The sequence below is a fragment of the Myotis lucifugus genome, unplaced genomic scaffold (genome assembly GCF_000147115.1).
Source record: "Myotis lucifugus unplaced genomic scaffold, Myoluc2.0 scaffold_17, whole genome shotgun sequence".
NCBI lineage: Eukaryota > Metazoa > Chordata > Mammalia > Chiroptera > Vespertilionidae > Myotis > Myotis lucifugus.
The window spans coordinates 2,602,099-2,624,141 of record NW_005871065.1 but is presented as its reverse complement, the minus strand read 5'-3'; the positions used below and the strand labels follow the sequence as shown (position 1 = coordinate 2,624,141).

Genomic DNA, 22,043 nt, shown 5'->3' with positions numbered 1-22,043 from the left:
GCATAGGCCCCCAAACCAAAAGATCACCTGTTTGATTCCAGGTCAGGGCACATGCCCAGGTTGTAGGCTCAATCCCCAGTAGGGGGCATGCAGGAGGTAGTCAATTGATAGTTCTCTCTCATGGATGCTTCTATCTCTCTGTCCTTCTTTCTTCCTCTTTCTCTCTAAAATCAATAAAAACATTTTAACACATTGTATGCGGGCCGTTTTTGCTAATTTTTTGTGCAAATGGCAACGTTTAGTAAAATTACGATAACTTTAGTTTTACATATTTTTTTTTCAATGAAACTTTTTGTGATTTACTATAAAATGTATACTGAATTATTTTTCTTAAATTTTAAATGGACAAATACTGGAAAACTCACTGGAAATTGTGTTTACCAGTCAACGTAAAACGTATAAATACGTTTCCCGCATCTTAAGTGTTTTAAAAAATTTTCCTTGTAAATGAAGAATGACTATAACAGTATTTTTAAATCCAAAACAGATACATAAAATAGTTCATTATCTCTTACTTTATAATTTTCTTTATTATACATTTTTAATATATTTAATATTGCAATTGGTTGTATACAAGTATGTTCTTTCTATTAGATCAGTTTCTTGAGGTGTGGACAAGCCATCCAATAATGATTGGAGTACTTTAAAAATGTAGACCCCTTAGTTAGGCTCTATTTCAGTGGTATAGCTGAGGTTCTCTGGAACAGCTCCTCCCTAAATTTCTAAAGCATCCAAGCTGATTTCTGCATGAACTCTACTGGCCAACCATTGCACTAGAATTGAAACCACTTGAGGGAAGGTGATATGTCAGAGTCTTTATCCTTTTATGCTCAGCACATTGCCACAAATTATTTTTAAATTTAACTGGATTAAAAAGCTCTTTATTATATGTATAGGGAATGCATTATGCATACAAATGCCCCCAAAATAAAAAAAATAAATAAAAGTCCTTCAGAGTGTTCAAGACATGGCCATAGATTATATCCACCTGATAACAGTGACAACACACACACACAGAAAAAATGCACATTGTATTCAGTGCCCTGTGTATCAGGCAAAATTCTGAAATATAAATCATATATGATTTTTAAGCTATCTTGAAAAGTACCCAAGTTTAAAAAAAATGTGTCGCATCTATTGTTTTGTCTTAGTAAGCACTCTACAAACTACTGTGAAAAATGATTATCTAACAAAAAATATTTTAAGAGGTTACATCATATATCCAAGCCTGGATCTGACTTCATTGAAATGCATGTAAGAAATTTGACCTTAGGAATGAGTTCATGATAAATACTAGTAAACAAGCTTTTCCAACTACTTTCCTGCCTTTAAAAAACAAGACTTTCTTGTTTGATATATATTATATGTGCAATAGGACAATGATTAAAAGTGGAACAGACTAGGTTCTAGTGCTGGCTTGTATTTTACTAGCTGTATGATCATATGAAATCATTTAATGCTAAGTGTCAATTACCTCATATATGAAACAAGGAATATCAATATCTGCCTCACAAAATTACTTAGAGTTTAGAAATAATGTTTATAAACACTCACTGCTTATTGTTGATATTATTGCATTGCTGTATTGAAATGTTATTGGCATGCTTGATGCTTCAGTGCTCTCCCATAACCAAAAAATATTCTTAATTTTTAAGAAAAATAACTGCTGTTATCATCTTTCTGCACACTATTTTTCCTGAATCAAACCTATGTTTACTTAAAACATATTGTCCTGCCCTAACCAGTTTGGCTCAGTGGATAGAGCATCGGACTGCGGACTGAAGGGTCCCAGGTTCGATTCTGGTCAAGGGTATGTACCTTGGTTGCAGGCACATCCCCAGTAGGGGGTGTGCAGGAAGCAGCTGATCAATGTTTCTCTCTCATCCATGTTTCTAACTCTCTATCCCTCTCCCTTTCTCTCTGTAAAAAAATCAATAAAATATATTTTAAAAAAATATTGTCCCATAATTGACAGTTTCCAAGGTCTCTGGTTTCACTCACTCTTCTAAAATATAAGTGCTGTTTGCTGACCCCAAGAGTAGCTGCCCTATAGTCTTAAGAGCAGTAGATAACAATGTGCATTTCCCTGTATGCAGTGAGTCAAGATGAACTGTGAACCTTATGACCTACTCTGGTGAACTAGTCTTTAAATGTGTTTAAAAAAAAATTAGAGTGTCAAAGATTTCAGGTTGGAGGCAACTGTACAAATAAATGAACTCTCCATTTGAGTTCATGCCCAGAGTAGGGATGGATGCAGGTTTTGTGTGACCTAAAGCTGAGCTATTCTGGGAGCCCTCTTTAAGAAAAGGAATATGTTCCTTTTGCAAATTTTGCCAAACCATATATCTTTGTGAATGCATTGATGGTCCTCTTACAAGGTCTTGAAAGGAGCCGGTACAAGGCGGGAGCTTAGTTAACTTCATAGTACACTTACATAACGGTACAGCTCCTTAGACAGTATGATGTGGCATACATTACAAGGAGCCCGTAATAGAAAGAAAGAATGTTGTATCTGTTTGGAGAAGGAGAATAAAAGGAACATGCTTATAAATGTACATGCACCAATCATGGTGCTGATAATAAAGTAGTAGAGTAGACTGGAAGTTTTATTTATGTTAAATAACCAACCTGATACTAAATCCCAGCTCTGCCAAATAAATTGTATACAAATGAATGCAGTCATCATGATCATAGGCCAGGCATTATGCTAGGGGTTTGCGTCTTTATCTCACTTAATTTTTATGACAGTGGAATGAAGTAGGCTTATTTTATTAAATTGCCCCACATCCTTTTGTTAGTGAGTTTTAGCTTTGGATTTGCAACTCAAGTCTATCAGTCTTTACTCATAAGTACCACTTCACACTACCTTTCCAAATCCTCAAGAATGCTTGGGCATGGATGAAGATCTCTAAATTTATTGTCAGCAAATGGAAGCAGTCTGGCGTTAGTATATTTGAAAATCCATCCAGTTCCCTGGCAACTTCATCCTCTCTATTCCATTTAAGAAACAAAATAGCTACTAGACCTCATGCACACATTAGTGGTACTTTTCCAGTAAATTCAGTGCAATTACCATAATAGATTCATACAATAAATGCAAGAAATAATCAATCCTAACACAAATAATTCACCACGGAAATAGTTGATTTACTACCGTTGCTTTAACTCACTGAATTCAAACGTTAATTATTAACTTGAGTACTTCTGTAGTCATTTGTAAAGCAAAAAATTACACAGGTAGATATATAAATGTGTTGCTAAATGTTTCTGCCCACAAGAACTTATATTACGTTCCACACAGCTGCTAAAACACATAAAAGGAACATTCCTCATTCTTTCCCTGTTGTAGGTCATTTCTGCCCTTGGGAGGTAGCTGTCTACAATGCTGAATTATTTTGTCTTCTTGGAATATGAGCTTATTCTCCTAATGTATTTCTAACTAAGCAATGATAACACTACTCTCACACGAACTTTTGTTTGAACTGATCAACCTGTACTTTTGGAATAAGAATTTATTTGGGCCACAATTACTTATCTGTTTCTTTAATTCATGCCAAAATATGGTTGGACCTCATTTAATAATTCAGACAAAAAAATAAACTAAAAATATGTCAAGATCAAGTTGTTGTCTTTATGTAAAAATTAATCGTTTAGCATGTAATATAGTTATAGACTCTCACACTTTGTGACCAAGTCTCACCTGAAAAAATGGTTTGCCTCTCAACTCAGTTCCCAATTAATCTCCGTTTGTTTCTGTGATGTCTCTGATCTATTCTGTTCTGTTCTGTTCTACTCCACACTGCTCTGGTTCACTGAAAATATAATGCTTGTTCTCATCCAATAAATTGATTATAAACTATTAGAGTTGTGATGTCACGTTCAGTATGAACACATTGTTAGAATACCTTGAGCATATAACTAAGGGCAATACAGGCTGCAATAGGCATGTTTCTCTAACTTTGTATAACAGGAACATATTTATTAACATATGAGTGTTCTTAGGCTTACTCCTTCCCTTGCGTTAGATTATTGCTTTATTCACTCTCTTTCTCTTTCTTTCTTTCTTTTTTTTTTCCTATGCAGGAGGTATTTGCAGGTTTTCAGGTTAGTCAATAGGACTGTGTAATGTAAAGTCAAGAAAAGGGAGAAAGGGAGTCAGAAATAGAAAAGTGAAAGGATAGGAGAAACTTCAGAGTTCTCTAAAAGAGAGAAAAGTCTTGCAAACTGGGGATGGGAGAGGAGATATTCTTTGGAAAGGCAAATGGATGATACTAAACGTTATCTCCTCTCTACTCCATTTTTTGGTATGTTCATGCTTGTGGTGACTATTACTCAATATGTAGCACTTCATGACTGCTTACCACATAACCAGTTAATCTCTGAAAAGTAACATGTATCTATAAAGTACAGGAAGTTTCACATTCAGGGTGACAAGTGTGGGTCAGCTCAATTTTATTTATTTGGTAGAAAGAGTCGGTTTCACAGCTCAAGGTGGCCTTCAGATATTTATTGAGCAGTGCAGTCTACAGAAATCATCCATCATTTTTCTGTTGTTCAAACTCTGCCTCTCTAAACAAATTAAAGAGTAGACACATCCATACCTCATCCCCATTCATTTTTCTTCCTGTCCTTCTCTCTAAGTCATTGCTAACAATCGGTAACTTAAAGTGTACTACTGTAAATTTTAGGTATAAAATAAATAAATATACAATGAGAAACTGTTTTTTCATGAAATTCATCTTAAAGAAGTCATCACCTCTGCTTTATATTATCAGTAGCTTTAAACAAAAATAAATTTTAAAGTATTGACTTTTTATAATAAAGCCAAAAATTAATTTTTCTATTTAGAAATAAGACATGCCTTTTAAACACCAAAACTAAAAGGAAACATCAGGTATGTAATATCTAGGCATATGCAGCCTTCTTTCACTTTTACTTCTCTTTCTGTTATTAGATACCTATATTCTAATGAGGTTTATTAGCCTTAATATCTGTGAGGGTTTAATTACCTTCAGAGCCTGATTTGGGGACTGAAAAAACTAAGGCATCAATCCACAGAAATAAAATTGATCCCATCCCCATCCAGAATCCTTACCTAATTACTGCAAGTGTAAATCTTTATCTTCTCTCTCTCTTTCTCTCTCTCTCTCTCTCTTTCACACTCTCTCTCACACACACACACTTCCCTAAAAACTAAATCAAATCCCTTGTTCCCCTCTGTTGCCCTATCTCTCTTGAGTACATCTGGGACAGGCTATTGTAAGATTCATATTATATCTTATAATTTGTACCTTCGATCTCCAGATTAGTAAACCAAGTATTATACAAAATCTGCAGTTACCATTCATTGAAATTCTGAAACTTAATGCTGGACATAAGGTTGCTCACCAGGTGATTTACGTGAACATGTTATGTCTCCTAAGATATTTATTTTCTGGTTCATAAGTAATGGTTTATAAACTCCATGTTTTGAACATAAAAATGAATACTATTTTAATTACTTAAAAGCCAATATTTTTTTAATCTCAGGAAGTAGGCTGAGGATACCCATATGCTTCAAGCTGACCCTGAGCACCAGCCATAGATAGTTATTAATATAAATGATTACATAAAGCAATTAATTTAATCATGTTACATTCTTTTACAGGACAGTGTACTTATCTTAGGAAGAGTTATAGATGGAGGTGATGGGGGTTGGTGATAACTGATTTCTCTTTTCCTATTTAATCTGGCCTCTGTCACTTTTCTATTGAATACACTCATTTATGACTGATTTTTGATTTGTTTGCAGTTTGGAGAAGCAAGTAATGAGGGGAGAAATAGGGAATTGAAGTTGGAAAAGTACTTTTAAAAGCTTCCTGATATGATGCATATAGTATAAGTACTCCCATTTGGTAAACTTCTATTTACTCTTCTCCCTGCCTCAGACATATGGGCAAAACTTACAGACATTCCAAAAGGAATTTGTAAGAAGATTTTATGCAAAAAAATATTAGGGATATATAAAGACACTGGCCTCAGTTGCAAAAAATGATTGACATTAGAAATGCATGACTGTTATTTAGAATTGTATTGTTAACTTACATTGTTTTAAACTACTCAGGGTATCACACAGCTTTTAAAATCTACACCTGTTGCTGAAATACAGAAAAAGTGACCTCATATTTGTTATATCTCTATAAAGGTCACAGGATAGTGACTTCTCAGTGAATATTGTTTAGTGACAAATTACTGATAATTTCTAAACTTTCTATATTTTATAAAAAAGAGGTAAAATCCCTGGTGACATATTTCAGCAAAGATTGTATACTTTCATATTTATAAATGAGTTTTTAACTTTGGGTATTTTGGTCATAAGTGTTTTCAATTATTGAATATATATATATTTTTTTTCAATAATATATATATCAGTAAAGTTCAATCGGGTTTTAAATTTGGCTTCCACAGTTCTTTTTGTAATTAAAACAGTTCATTTTGAAAGTTTCTTCCTAAGAAGAAATCTATGTTGGAGGCTCTATAGGAAGCCATTCTCTTATCTTTTCATACTAGTAATGCAGAAATATTGTAGTACCTTCATGTTATCCTATCACACACTGGGGTCATAGTACTCATTTGATATACTTAAAATCCAGCACTTAATGACTTTCTCCTATGCTAGACTGTCAGTTCTGTGAGACCTGGAACTGTGCCTATCTTTTGAAGACTTGTGTCCCCAATGCTTCGTGCAACATGGATTCCTTTTAAGTAAGAACTAACAGTAACATGTGCGGAATGGGTGGTGGAGATAGTAATATTTAGGAGTTCACGTGGGTTAAAAATATGTGGAGTTGGACGATGGGAATTCAGAGAGGATTAATGGAAAAGATGAGCCTTGTTTTCTGTTGGGAAAGTGGCACATGTCATACAGGTGGAGGGAAAGTGAGAAGGCATTCCAAGCAAGGAGTAGCATGAACAGAACGCTGATTTTTCACCACTGAATTTGCCATACAGGGTGGTAAGTAAAGGTTAATATGTTGTCTCCTCCACTAGCATGTGAGATCCTTGAGGGCAAGGACTGTATATTTTCAGCTCCAAGAATATATTTATACATTCTCAGTACTCAATACATATGTGTTGAATAATTGGATATCAACCTTCTAATCTGTTCATAAACTTCAAGCCAAGTTTCCACGTTCATTTCACCCCTTTCTTTTTCCTAAGATTAAATCTCTACTTGGTTGCTTGATATATCCAAGTTTTTACTTTTATGGTGAAATTATATTATGTCTCTGTTTTGAGAACAATGTTCATGTATACTTAAATTCTTTTTTTTTTAATATATTTTATTGATTTTTTACAGAGAGGAAGGGAGAGGGATAGAGAGTTAGAAACATCGATGAGGAGAAACATCGATCAGCTGCCTCCTGCACATCTCCTACTGGGGATGTGCCCGCAACCCAGGTACATGCCCTTGACCGGAATCGAACCTGGGACCTTTCAGTCCACAGGCCGACGCTCTATCCACTGAGCCAAACCAGTTTCGGCTACTTAAATTCTTAATACTCTGATTTTACCTTGGCTTTTAGTACTTCCAGATCCCTTTTCCAAAGATTTGATTATATATCAAGAGTTTAATAATTGAAAAGCAGTTGCAATTGTTTAAGTAATAAGTATTAACAAAATACTAACATGGCTTAATGATCTAGGGTTTATATCAGAAAGTGAAAAAGTGTCCATGAGTATTTTTCTTAACAGTAGTCATGGTAGTGGTGGACAGGGATCTAGATAAACTTTAGAAATTAAATGCCAAGGAAACAGTTGGGGGGAAAAGCAAATGAAAATATCAAACTATTCATGTAGCCCATCTGCTCAATTCCACAGCACAACTGCCTTATGTAGGGAAGTAATATGATCTGATTTGCATTTTAGATTAATTACTTCCATAAAGGTGTGGAGAATGAAGCAGGGTTGCTCCAGATTTGTACCCAGGGACATCACGGAGAAGGTTAAAGAACTGAGGATGTAGTAATGGGAATGGAGAGGAGAACAGGTGGTTGGCTTAGAATCAAGACACATTTAGAAGATAGAAAAGTAACGACTTCTGTGCTCCTATATATGAGGCGCTCCGAAGGAAGCCGCTCTGGGGGCAGACCCTGTGCCTGGGGGCCAGCAGAAATACAGAATAGGTCATCATGAACATCATAAAATGGTTCTGGTACCAGGCACATGACTTTTCTCAGGTTAGGAGAGATTTGGCAGAGGGACAGGGAGCTTGTTTTTATTTTACTAGTAGCATTCTGTCTTACCTCCTTAAATGAATACTAGGCCATCAATCTCAAGTGAACTGAACGAAATACCCTTATTTTTGTTATCCTTTTTAAGCAACTTATGACAACTCAATTTATATTTAAGGAAGCTCTGTCAGATATGATTGATAATTGCTTAAATAAATTGATTGTTTGTAATACAAAACAAGGAAAGAAAAAGAGAGTGCCGTGCTGACACAATCTTTTTTAACACCCGGTATTTGAAATGATTGCAAGGTACCATGAGTACCTGAAAAGAGTGAAAACATTTTCTCGGGGTTTTTTATTCCTTTTTTTTACATAATTGAAGTTTCTATATTCATCTCACAAATATGTGATGAATGCCAGGGAAGTAGTTACTGGGATAAACAAGTAATCTCAAATAATGGAGGAAAAAGACATTTAAACCAAAATTTCAAAATAATGTGATAATTTATATGACCAGAATAAGCAGGGGATATTTAAGCAGCTCTTAATCCAATACATGCTGAGGTAATGGTAGTGAGACTCAGTGACAGCTTCTCTGAGCTGAGTCTTCAGAGGTGACTAGACATGAGACAGAGGGTCTAGATACACAACTCGGAGAAGTTGGTGAGAATGTCCAGGACAAAGGAGTCACAGAGTACCAGGAATCACTCATTGATCTGAATAATTCAGTCTCATTAGCCTTTTACCTATAAAATTAAAAAAAATAAACTGGACACGTGATTCTGTTAGTTTATTTGATTCAAAGAATTGTTTCAAAAATATTACAGAAAGTTCACAATCAATACAATATGTGGAATGTAATTAATTTTTTTAACATTTTGCCTATATCCACACCCACACACAACCTAATTGTGCTATTTTATTATTTTTTTTGTTTTTGTTAAATTTTCACCAGAAGATTTTTTTCACCCATTGGTATTTAGAGAGAGTGGAAGGGATGGGGAGAGACAGAAAGAGAGAAACATTGATGTGAGAGAGACACAGCAATTGGTTGCCTCCTGCACATGCAGACCAACCAGCCAGGGATCCAGCCAGCAACTGAGGTATATGCCCTTGACAGGAATCAAACCCACAACCCTTAAGTCCACGGACTGACACTCTAACCACTGAGAAAATTGACAAAGGCCATGCTATTTTTATTTACTTTATTATTTTTATTTTTTGCCTTTGACTCACTAGAATTAAGCAAACACAATCCTTTTTTAAAGTAAGTTTTTAATGATTTGGGATCACTCCAGCTCACTTTGGTTCAGGTCTCCTGCCCCATTGTCCTACATATTCCTTCATTTAAATAGTATCAACATGACAGAGCAGTGATTGAAAAGCAAAGAAACTGAATTTGATTTGTTTTAGTTAAGCCATCCTATATAGACACTTGGATTTTTTACTTCTGTTTAAGACTTAAGAGTGAAATGTAGTCCAAACATCAGTAAAAATTTGTTTCCTCATATTTTTCAAAATTACATTTATATAATTAAAATGTTACCCTGTATACTTGAAACCTATAATGATCCTATCAACCAATGTCATAAGTTTAATAGAAATAATTTTTAAATTGTTACTTCATTACATCTTTCCTTTTTGCATCATAACATTTATTTTCTTAATTTGAAATTATTACTACTATAATATCTATATATATAAAAGGTTAATATGCTAAGTGTCCCTCTCTCCATCTGACCAGTTGCTATAACGCGCACTGACCACAGGAGGCAGACGCTCAACGCAGGAGCTGCCGAGCTGCAGTGACTTGGCAGTAGTCATTCTCGAGTAACGCACCCCAAAACCAGAGAGGAGGGAGCCCAAGTCCTTGCGGGGCTGCAGGATTCCACTGTCACCTGTGGGTTATGTTTTGCTGGGGTAATGTTGGCCTCAAATTGGTTTATTGCACACTTGCATTTGCCTTCTACACCCTGTACGACAGCAACTTTGCAGAGTGCCCTCTCACACTCCGGGACCCCTTGGGGGATGTTGGAAAGCCGGTTTTGGCCTGATCCCCGCAGGCCAGGCTGAGGGACCCCACCTGCTGGAGGGACCCCGCTCACTCCTCAGATGCCTTTTGAGCCACAGCGCTACCCCAAGTATGTCTGCTGGGGAGGGACCGTGGGAGGTCAGCTCCAGGACATGTCCAGCCCATCTTGCCAAGTCCTGCCCCACTGGCCACCTTCTAATTAATTTTCTTTCCATGTGCATAAATCCATGCACCGGGTCACTAGTAATTATATAATTATGCATATCATATTATACATATTATAACCATTATCTATAGAACACAGTTCAGTTCCATCTAGGAACATTTTGCACTGTCTATATTTCTTTTCTGGCCATTATTATTTGCTTATTTTCTGATTATTGGTGAAAATAGTTGTAACATATGAGGGATGACAAAAATGATTCATACTGAGTGTCCAGTATGTTTGATATGCCATTGTTTACTACAGTGGTTAAAAGTGGGTGCTAGTTCAAGAGGTCCTGGGTGTGAATCTCAGCTGCACAAGTGTCCCTTGAGGTGGCCTTCAGGCCTCAGTTTCCCCATCCTCAAAATGGGGAGAATAACACTGATCAAATCCTCATTAGTAAACCCTGAGACAATACACATATGCATCAAACTCCTGGCACCATAAGCAAGGGCAGCAAACATAGTCACAAGAGTGGCAATCGGCTTCCTTTGGATTTTTTTCTCGAGGCCTCTCCTCACCCTCTGCTGAATTTAAATACATTATCTAATCCATAAATTATGTCCAAATTAACCTGAAAGAATATTTGGAGCTCATAAATTGAAGTTAGAATATTATTTAATACACAATATCCATCATCTCTAAACATGAAAAAATGTAAAAAAATATAAAAAATGTAAAAAAATATAATTTACTGTAAGATTTCTTATAGTTCTGATTTTCAAAATTTACTTGTAAGTTACATGTGACCCTTTTACAACATGCTATCCAATGGCTTGCAGGGTGTCTTATTTATTTTGAAATATTATATCAAATAAATTATATGAGTCCCATTTTGAAGTACTCTCTTTGCTTAATAGTTACTGCTAATTAGGGCCCAGCATTATTTAACTATAATAAATATAAAACAACTAACAATTAAGAAATAAAATGTAGTTACTTATTCTGAAAAACTGTTTTATAAGAATATTTAAACAATAGAATTCCTATTAAATAAAAGAGAAAAAGAAATAGAAGAATGGAGATGTGAAAAGAAGCAAAACTTCTGTGATGGTAATTTGTATCAAGGTCAGACATGATTGTGGGAAGTTGAACAACTTTAAGGAATTACATATTATATCCTTGCTTTCCAGTGGGAGTCCTAACAAAAGCTTCACTAAAAAGATTTCACTGAAGAAAAAAAAAAAAGTGTTCTATTTGTGTTTTGAAGCTGGTTACTATAACTTAGTAAACCATTTAATAACACATAATACAAGTTAGTCACATGCACATATAACTGTTTCCTTATATATAGGGTCTTAACTAATAATTATAATGTGATTATAAATTAATTTTAAAATATTTAGTTAAAACATTAATTATTCTTTTTTAAAAAAATATATTTTATTGATTTTTAACAGAGAGGAAGGAAGAGAGATAGTCAGAAACATCGATGAGAGAGAAATATCGATTCAGCTGCCTCCTGCACGCCCCCTACTGGGGATGTGCCCGCAACCCAGGTACATGCCCTTGACCAGAATTGAACCTGGGACCCTTCAGTCCACAGGCCGACGCTCTATCCACTGAGCCAAACCGGTTTCAGCAACATTAATTATTCTTATCTTTGTTATGATAACTAGAATCAAATTATTAAATAGATGAGTTGTTTTTTTGAAACCCATTTTTCTATTTGTACCATTGATCAGGGCTTTAAACAGTTAACTCTTCTTACATGTAAGTTGGGAGGAGTGAAGGTGATGCTATTTTAACTTCCTCTGCTTTAAGAGCCATAATGATTAATTTGCAACCATTTTTTCCATTGAAGACCATCCAAAACACATTTTTCACACAGCTTCTGTTAACAGCTAAATGCTCTATACAATTCTATGAATACATTTTGCAAATGTAAGTAAAATGCTTCTATACTATATAATATAAGCTATTTCCATTGGAATTATAGCTTATTAAGTAATTTAGATTATTTAAAATTATTTTACACCTCACAGCTTCTGACATATCTAGACAACACAAGGAACTTAAATACTTCATCACAGAATACTTCCTAGGGCTTTCACCCTCTGAAGGTGGGGTGAGGGGTGGGGATAGACACAATCTGATGAAAATAAGGCAGAAAAAAATTGAATGGGACCTCAAAAGTAAAGTGTTAATTTAAATTAAGAACAAGGGAGCAGTCATTCTAAGGTTACACATATGAACATACGGCAGTTGAGTGTAAAGACTTCACTTTTTTCCCATTTCTCTACCTTAGTGATCAACTTAGACATATTTGAGTGTAACAGTTCAGGCAAAATAAGACTAAGCAATGTTTGCATGTGTGTCAGGGGCTTTAAACTCTCTTCTCCCAGTGAATTCCAAATCCTGCTGGGGTATGTTTCTTGCTATTCTAGTTGGAGCTTAGAATGCACCTTCCTATGGGATTGATGTTACAAATCAATTATTCAACCTTTTTGAGCCTCAGTTATCTCATTTCTAGAACAAGTAATTGAACCAGATGATAGTGAAATTTCTTGTCCAGTTAAAACATTCTGTTGTTTTCATGAATTACACTGATTTCAGGTCACATTGATTTTGTGAGTTCATCTGGGCACCTATCATTTGTATACTGTTTCCATGAGAGTGTGCATTTTAAAATCTTAAGATCCTTCCATGTATGCTCCATAGGGTAATGGTTAAGAGACCAGGTTCATGATAAATCAGATTGCATGAATTCAAATTTTATCTCTTCCCCTCCCGATTTTGTAATTTTTGATAGTTTTTTTTTTTGCCTTACTGGTTTCAGTATGTTTCATATTTAAAATGGAGATGTTTTAAGGATCAATCCAGCTGATATATATAGAGCTTAGTGTGCATCCTTATACCGAGTAACAGTTCAATGAATGGTAACTAGTTAGCATTATAATTTTGGGATTTTTCAAATATAATTTTTATTTATGTAGTAAATAAATGAATTACGAGGTATTCGATTTTCTAAATTTCTAGCACCAGCAAATTCTCTCACATTTCTAACAAACATGGGTTCAGGGAACTAAATCTCAGAGCGTAGTAGAATTGCATCTATATTAAGAATAAGTAGCTTTGGAATTTCTTCTCTTATGAAAATGTACAAATGTGATTCTCAATATGGTGAGACTGGAGCCCAAATCAAAGAGATGCCTGGTAATATTTTATTGAGAAACTTTTAAAAAATGTTGTCCTGTGATAAACCCCTTCATCTGCCATCCTAAAATAGATATAAAGTCTGCCAATTAAAGAGCTCTTAGGCCGTAGAACTTGGGGAGTTGAGGGTTCCGTGGTGCTGTGCCTACAGAAAAAATGTGACATGTGTAGGAGGCAATATACAGAAGATAGTTAAGAATATGGTGGAAGCAAGAATTTGAACCCAGGCTTAATGCTGAATTGTATGCGAAAGTCCTATAAATGAAACAGTGGGAAATTACACTGCTCTGATTGAAGTGGGGCTTAAGGGGATTAGGAACCATGACCGCATAGCAGCCCTCTCACCTCAAGAGAAAATTACTTGCTGTATAGTAGTAACTTCATAAAATTAACTGTCAACAAAAACTAGATGGTAGTAAAATTTCAATTAGTTGAGTTGTTTCTTATTATAGTTCCCCTAACTTTAAAAGGCCCATATTTTCCCACAAGTATATGATATTAAAAATAAGATGGGGGTTAGGGATTCTATACATTAGAAGTCTTTAGTGACATAGCAACCAAATGAAATGTATGAACTTTGTTTGGATCCTGATTTGATCAAAGCAACTCTAAAAATACCTTTCTGGGGAGAAAAATCTGGAAATGCAATCAAGAAATGGTTATTAAATGATAGAAAGACATTGTTAGTTTTTTTGTGTGGTTTTTTTTTATCTGTTTGTTTTTTTAGATATGGTAACTTCACTGTGCTTATTTTTTAAGTCCTTATCTATTAGAGATAAGCATTTATGGGAAAAGGATATGACTTGAGAGTTGCTCTAAAGCACTCCTAGGTTGGGGATAAGAGAAAACAAATGACACAGCAGCTGGTGGAAGCCCAGCTGCCAGCAGCTGGAGGGAAGCCCAGGTCCTGGGTGTTGGCAGCCAGAGGGAAGCCTGCATGTCCCGGGTTCCAGCAGCCAGAGGGAAGCCCGGGTCCCAGGTGCTGATAGCCGGAGGAAAGCTGGTATTGGCAGCTGGAGGAAGGAAAGCCTACCCTTGCATGAATTTTGTGCATTGAGCCTCTAGTAATACAAATAAATGGCGTTAATTGCTATATTGTTAAATATTATAGTCTACAACAAGCATGTCAAACTCAAAGGCTAACACGGGCCAAATAAACAAGGCATGTGGCCCGTGGGCTGCGAGTTTGACATGCTGGGTCTACATACTCAATTTACAGGTGGTACAAAACTCTGGTGTATTGGTAGAGAAATAACAATTGAGAACAAGAGCCTACAAAAGTAAAAAGAAGGATATTTTGTGCTTGTTTTTTGTTTTTCCTTAGAAAAAGCTCTTGGATCACTGTGTAGTTTGGTTGTTTTAGATGTTGTTTGTAAATGTAGCAGTTTGCTTGGAAATTGGACATTCTTCCTAATGGAACGTTGAGATATTTAGGTATAAAGAGTAAAGATGTTGAACCTTAATTTTTTTTCTAATGACTTCCAAAAAGATGTAAAGAAAGAATGTTATCTGTCAAGGGCTTTGTTGCACAGTCTACTTGATTTAGCGAAGTCCCTGTGGTAGTCCCTGCATATGGAAAGACAGTGGCAATGTCTGCAATTATAATAGAAACTTTTAAAGACACATTTGAAAGCAGATCATCCAAACACCAATCTAAACAAATGGAAAAAAAGAAAACAAAAACTGTGTTAATAACTTTTGGAGTATTTTTGAAAGAGCTTGGATTTGGTAGACCAAAATATGGATATTTTAAAAAGGTCTGAACTGACAATGTTTTATATGACTTGCAAACTATTAACATAATTGACTACATATATATGATTAGGTAGAAATATAAATTTGCTTTCATGACTTCTAGGAAATGGCTTAAGAAGGATTATTTATGAAATTTAGCACTTCAGTGTTCAGAAACTGTTCATCTTCTTTTACCCCACAAAGAAGTGGACTGAGATTACCAGCTTATTTTAGCAGGCCCAAAAATAAAATAAAATAAGGATAGCTTTGTATACAGTATTTGTGTGTGTGTTCTGTTCATATGCAAAACTCAGCATGCTTCCAATGAAGTAGCCTGTTTTCATAGAACCACCACAGGAGGACCATAACCTTGATTTAAGGTGTAAAATATGAAGAACTTTATAACATATACATATATATATATATATTACACCATATAGTTTAATTACAGTAATGTGATCTTGAATTCATTAAAAGTTACCTTGCTTTTACATTATCAAACTTTTAAGAAAAATCATGCTCTTTTCAACCCCACAGTATTTCTACCTAAGCAATGTTTTACGAATAAATTTTATTATCCTTTTTTTTAAAAAAAAAAACACAAAATACAAGCTGATTTCTCTTCTGGAACAGGATATTTGAAGTTATAGTTTGGGTAGTTTCTGCACATGAAGTTAGTATAGAATTTAAGAAAAAGTATGAAATTAAGTTTAAAAAAGACACTTATAAAGCTCCTTTGGTAAGTACTTCAGATCTGTACTTACCATGAAAATGCAACCACTTTAGAAAATTGTATAATATCTCAATTACTAAGGCATAATAAATAGAATTTATTTACTTTGGCAGAAGTTTAACAATAAATGTGGATCAAACACTATACCTGAAACGTATCTTACTGATATTTTTCCGTGAAACTTAATGGGATAGTATTTTAAAAGCGATATGCAAAAAAGTTTCCCCAAATTAAAACTTTGTCTATCTCACATAAAAGAGGAGAAAAAAAAATTAGAAAAAGAGAAGAGAGTCACAAAGTGATAAAAATCAAAATACCAATGGGAAAATTTTAAAAAATTAGTTTTTATAAAGCATTAATCACCAACCGTATGGTTTCTGATCTAAATTAAATGTTATACACATTCCATTTATTTATTTTTTAAATAACCTTCCTAAAACCTTATTGCTTTTAGGCCATGGTCATTACTTTTATGACCTGAAATAAATGTGTCAGGCATATCAATCAATTGGCACCTATCCTTTTGTTAAAGGTAGAAGAAAGATGACTATTATATTGTAATACTTTGTTCTCTCTCTCCTCCTCTTTCTATTTTTTTTTGTTTGTTTTTTGTTTTTGGATGGTTGGTGATTTGTTTGCTTCTCCTGGTTCCTGTTGATCAGTGGTGTTTGGCCAGTTTGTATTTTTCCAGACATCACTCCACGATGTTGTTGAGGTGTATGATGGGCCAACTCAGCAATCTTCTCTGTTATCTTCCCTCTCAGGATCCCATTCAGGTATCCTTTAATAGCACTGCCATGCATCAGTTATTGATTAAAGACTGACTTTGATTGATATTGTAGTGAAAGTTGAGATTTATGTCATCCATATTAGAGATAAAGTAAACTGGAACTAGAATTACTCGTTATTTCTTTTTAAAAAAATAGAAACACAATTAATAGTAAATCAAATGCTTGAGACAAATACAACCATTTGCTGGGATTGTAATCAAGTAAATATAATATTTAGTCTCTTAGTTTCTGGTGTTTATTGTAATATAAAATATTTAAGGATTCTTTAAAGAATGAGGCGATATGTTTCAAAATGTAATGAAAGCCTGCCAGTAAAAAGTTACAATTAACACTGAACCCATTGAAAATATATTGTCAGTGGTAGGATATATTGACGTAATTTGATAGAACATAGATTCACATTTTCAAATGACAGTGTAAATATAATTTGTTAGGTTTACTGAATGAAATTATTTATGATATCTTAGTGTTTGTTTTGTTGAGTAGGAGAATCACTTCCACTGAGTTCAGGTAATCAGATCACAATTCGATTTACTTCAGTTGGACCAATAACAGCTAAGGGATTTCACTTTGTTTATCAAGGTAAGTGACCCGGTAGCCTAGAAACACACTAAGGAATGATTTCGGTTTCCATGCTGTGTTCAGAGTTATTGAACGATCAGATCCTCATAATCATATAGGAGAGATAAAAGTTGTTTTATTTTAACAGTTTTTCTCTGTTCCTTCCCCATCACTATAGCACTATTACCTTGACCAAAGTAAAAAAATACCTTTTGCTTTCATTATCATTCTCAAGTTAATAGTATGATTTTCCTTTCTTCCAACATATTGTTTTCAAAACACTTATTTTTTTCTGATAATTCTTTAGTTTCTGCATAATCTATTTTGCTCATAGTCTAGATCTCTAAATTGAATTGTACAAAATTCTGTGCTGATGTACTTAGATATGCCAAGGAACTCATCACTTCATTCAAACATTTTAGTTTCTCATTCTCAGGAAAATTCAAATGTTCTTCATGGCTACTAAATATTTTTGTGCAATTGAACATCGGTTTACACAGTTTTTCTCACCTTTTATGGACAATTTTCTATATTATCATTAACCTAAATTGAGTTATTTGAAATATTTTGTTTTAGTTATATGTGATCATGTAGTATTCTCAAATGTATCTTGAACTTTCTTAAAAATTATAATCATTTGTGATTTGATATTTTTATTAAGCCCTCTTAGTCCATTTATAATATTGGTTATATTACACTATCTTATTTTTAATAGTATTCCCTGTGTAAACAATGTGGGGTATTATGAATTTTAAAGGCACTATTAAAAGTTGAATTACTTTTACTTTAATCACATAAAAGGAATCAATCTATTTGGATTTCATCATATCATTTTTTGGGCTGTTGTCAAACTCTGTAATCCCATCTGTATGTGTTTTAAAAAGAAAAAACATCCTGTTATCATTCTATTTTACTAAACCAAAAAAATAAAACAAAACAAAACACCCTCACAATTAAAGGACATAATAATTCTAAGAGCAATTTCACATTTGATGTTGTACGATTACTAAAAGATAAACTTCTATTGTTGTTAATCTGTCTGACTTCTGCTTAGTCTGAATGTAGTTATAGTATTCATCAATAACAAACATGTTTTGAGCACTACGTTTATAAACATGCTATGAAATTAATAAAGTGTTGTGTTTTCTTTTTCAAACCTATGTTTTTAAGAAACAACTACTGAAAAAAATTGTGACATTACTTCATGTAATCTGGCATGTATTTTTGGACCTCGGTATACCAGTTTAAAAAGAAAAATATATCATTCAGTGATCACCCCAAAAATTGAAATATATAACTCATACTACTTTGCTATATTAATAAGAGTTTGGTAAAACAAAAAATAGAAAAATACTTTAGTTGATGTTTAAAGGAATGAAGCAAAATATTTTTAACTAAAAGATCTTGATGACAATATTCATTTTAAGTTGTATTGTATTCTGTATTAATTTTAAAACTTTTAGAAATGTATTCAAATTTTTAATTGAAGTTTTGATAAAAAGTGGAGATTTCTTTGAAATCTTCTTAAAAAGCTACATTTTTAAGTATGTATTTAATATGAAGTTAAAATCAATAATTGTTTGTATGCAGCTGTTCCTAGAACAAGTTCTACACAGTGCAGTTCTGTGCCTGAACCAAGATTCGGAAGAAGGATTGGCAATGAATTTGCTGTTGGTTCATTGGTTCTTTTTGAATGCAATCCAGGATATATTCTCCATGGATCCATTGCAATTAGGTGTGATACAGTGCCCAATTCTTTGGCCCAGTGGAATGATTCCTTACCCACCTGTATTGGTGAGTAGTAAATTTCTATGCTTTGTCACTGTACATACTTTATATCAAAATTAGCTATCTTGCATCTTTTAGTATTTCTATTTCAGATCTTATAGTTATACATTGATTTTTAATTATTTATTGGTTATAATGTACCTAAATTTGCAAGTTAGAGTGGATATTTGATGCAATTGGGGTATGCTACAATCAATGAAAAATAGTTTGTTTTGAATTAGCTGGAAAGTTTCCTCACTTATTGATTTATATGGATAAAATGTACATCATATTTCCAATAATAGAATTTGAATGCTCCTAATAAGGGATTATTGAAATAAATATTATTTTTTCATTTTTAAAAGTTTATTTAAAGAATTCTATGCCAATATGTAAAGAATTTGCATGTCTTTTAAAGATCACAGGAGCTTATTAAAGTACCTACATATGTGGTATAGGTACTGAAATGTAATGCTGTGAGTTACTCTTTAACAGATCTGTTTGTATACTTATGCTAATGTCCTAATTAATGGGGTAAAGTTGTAAAGAATCATGTAAAATTGAAAAAAATCCTAACAGCTGGGAAGTATAGTAGGTTCTCAGAATAGGGTTAATTAAGTCTTGGGTAATAGTCTAGGCTTTTATTGTGACACTGAAGAGCAGTGAGTTACTACATAATCCTGGAAAATTTACATAACCTGATTCTCGATTCCTATATGGATAAAAATAAAAAAAAAAAGAGGACTTTCCTTAGGTTTATTGTGGCTATTAGATGATTTAAAGCCTTGGCAGAGTTCTTGGAACCTAGCATGCATTCTAAAATTAAGTTGCTTTTGTTGTTGCCAAATCCTCCACCATAGAATCAGGAGATTCTAAAGCTATGAGATCTGAAATATAGAATTTATATGCTGTGTTGATAAAGTATTTGATATTATTGATTTTTATTTGTTGATAGGTTGATTTAATAACACTTTAAAGTTATGATATTTAAAATTTATGTTTCACAGAAGATTTTGCATCTTGGAAAGGGCTGAAGCATGGTATCTGTGTCATTCTTTCCAATTCTACTAATTTAGCATTCCGTGAATATAATATTTTCCTTTACACTTAAAATTTTTAAGAAAATTTTACATAAGTAAAAATATACTTTGCATTTTTATTTTTAACTATAAATATTTTAGAGGAAATACCATGACAATTTTTTTAGAATTATAATGATTATTTATTACAATAAGCTATTTAGAGAGACAGAAATTTCTTTCCATCAGTTGCTGCATTCAAGAACAAATAGTTAAAAAGGAGAGATTTTAAAAATATGCATATAATCATATTTGGTTTGTTTTTATTGCTTGCAAGGGTTAAAAATAAAGTTAAAATTACAATAACAATCACTACAATTCTAATTGGCCTTGAAAATATATATTTAACTAATGGTTTGTACTCTGTGTTTTTCTAACCCTGCAAAATTTAAACATTACATTATCCAAGGAAATTTCTTTTATGCACAAAGATATGATGATGAGATAGGAGTAGAAAGAAAAAGAAGAAGATAGAGGGGAGAAATGCGCTGATATGAAAGAAAAAGGAAAAAAAGAAAATGAAAGAATATTTTAGGAAGAGGAAAGAAAAATGAAATAAAACAATATTTTGGAAGGTGAAGGTAGAGAATAAAAATTCTAAATTTTTAAAACATAAACTATTTTTGTTTAGAGTAAAACTCCTATATGATTATTATAAAGCCTTTTTGTATGTCAAACATATCCATTTTGCCATCAGAAGTAAAATTCCATGTTAATAAAAGGAATTTTTTTTTTACATCATTGAATAACTTTTTTTATAGCATTCAATATTGGATTCATCTCAGCAAGGTGCTTCTACCAGTCAGGAAAGATTATGCAAATCTATGGCTGATATTCAAATTTAGGAGTAAATGCTAATGTACTGTCCTCTGTCTAGATGGTTTCAGTCACAGTTTCTACATTAAGGTCAACAGATAACATACTGAGGAACCATTACAATCTCTCTGTCAAAAACCCATCTCTTTGTAGGTCCCTGGGCTTTTTTTGAAACTTGCCACTGCATCTATGGAGCGTCTTTAAACATAGAACAGACCACTTTTCAATTTTCATTGGTTTGAAAGTACATACCTAGAGATAGAAATTGTATCCGATGATTTCTATTTCCTGCCAAGATCACATGAAAAGGACATATTACCTTATACCACTTAAAAAATGTTTCACCCTATAGAAAACTGAATACTAACAGAAGGACATACGGGACCTGTGTGAGACAAGAAATAGAAAGGCGATGATTCCAAATGACAGTTAGATGATGGCTCAGTTTAGGTTTTACCATTTGGTCCAACTGCTCACCTTTCATAAGTGAAGATATACTTTGCATTTCTATTTTTTAACTATAAATATTTTTGGATTCAAATATTCTGACTGAAATTTGTTGTCTTAAAATATTCAAAAAATAAAAAGCTTATGTCTTAAAGATTCAAATATGAGTTGAGTACAGAGTTATCATAGATTGATATTAAAGTATTAGCTATAATTTGTGTTCATTTTCAGTATCTGTTAATGGATGAAATATGGACATTCTCAAGGCATTTGAACTTTGTATTTCTTTTCCTTGGTACATGCATCCTTGAGATTTTTTTGGTTTTACTGAATTACGTCGTTATTTTCCTTGGATATCCTAGTTAAAATAATATTCTGCTGTCCATCCTCTGTTTGTTCTCTTCGTCCTTAGCCTGCTTTTTTTTTACAGCAACAACTCACTATATTATATAGTTTTTAAATTTTGTTTAATACTCTTGACCTTTCCCTTGCCGCTATATTGTTTTTCT

At 33.5% G+C, this 22,043-nt stretch overlaps 1 protein-coding gene across 1 annotated transcript in view; it reads left to right on the top strand.

Annotated features, from left to right (window-relative positions):
- CSMD3 (CUB and Sushi multiple domains 3) overlaps positions 1-22,043 on the top strand; it is an 831,991-nt gene that overhangs the window by 670,259 nt on the left and 139,689 nt on the right. The window contains 3 exon segments of the mRNA XM_006085310.3: positions 16,736-16,849; positions 17,351-17,446; positions 19,016-19,219. Of these exon segments, the coding sequence (XP_006085372.1) occupies positions 16,736-16,849; positions 17,351-17,446; positions 19,016-19,219 (414 nt within the window).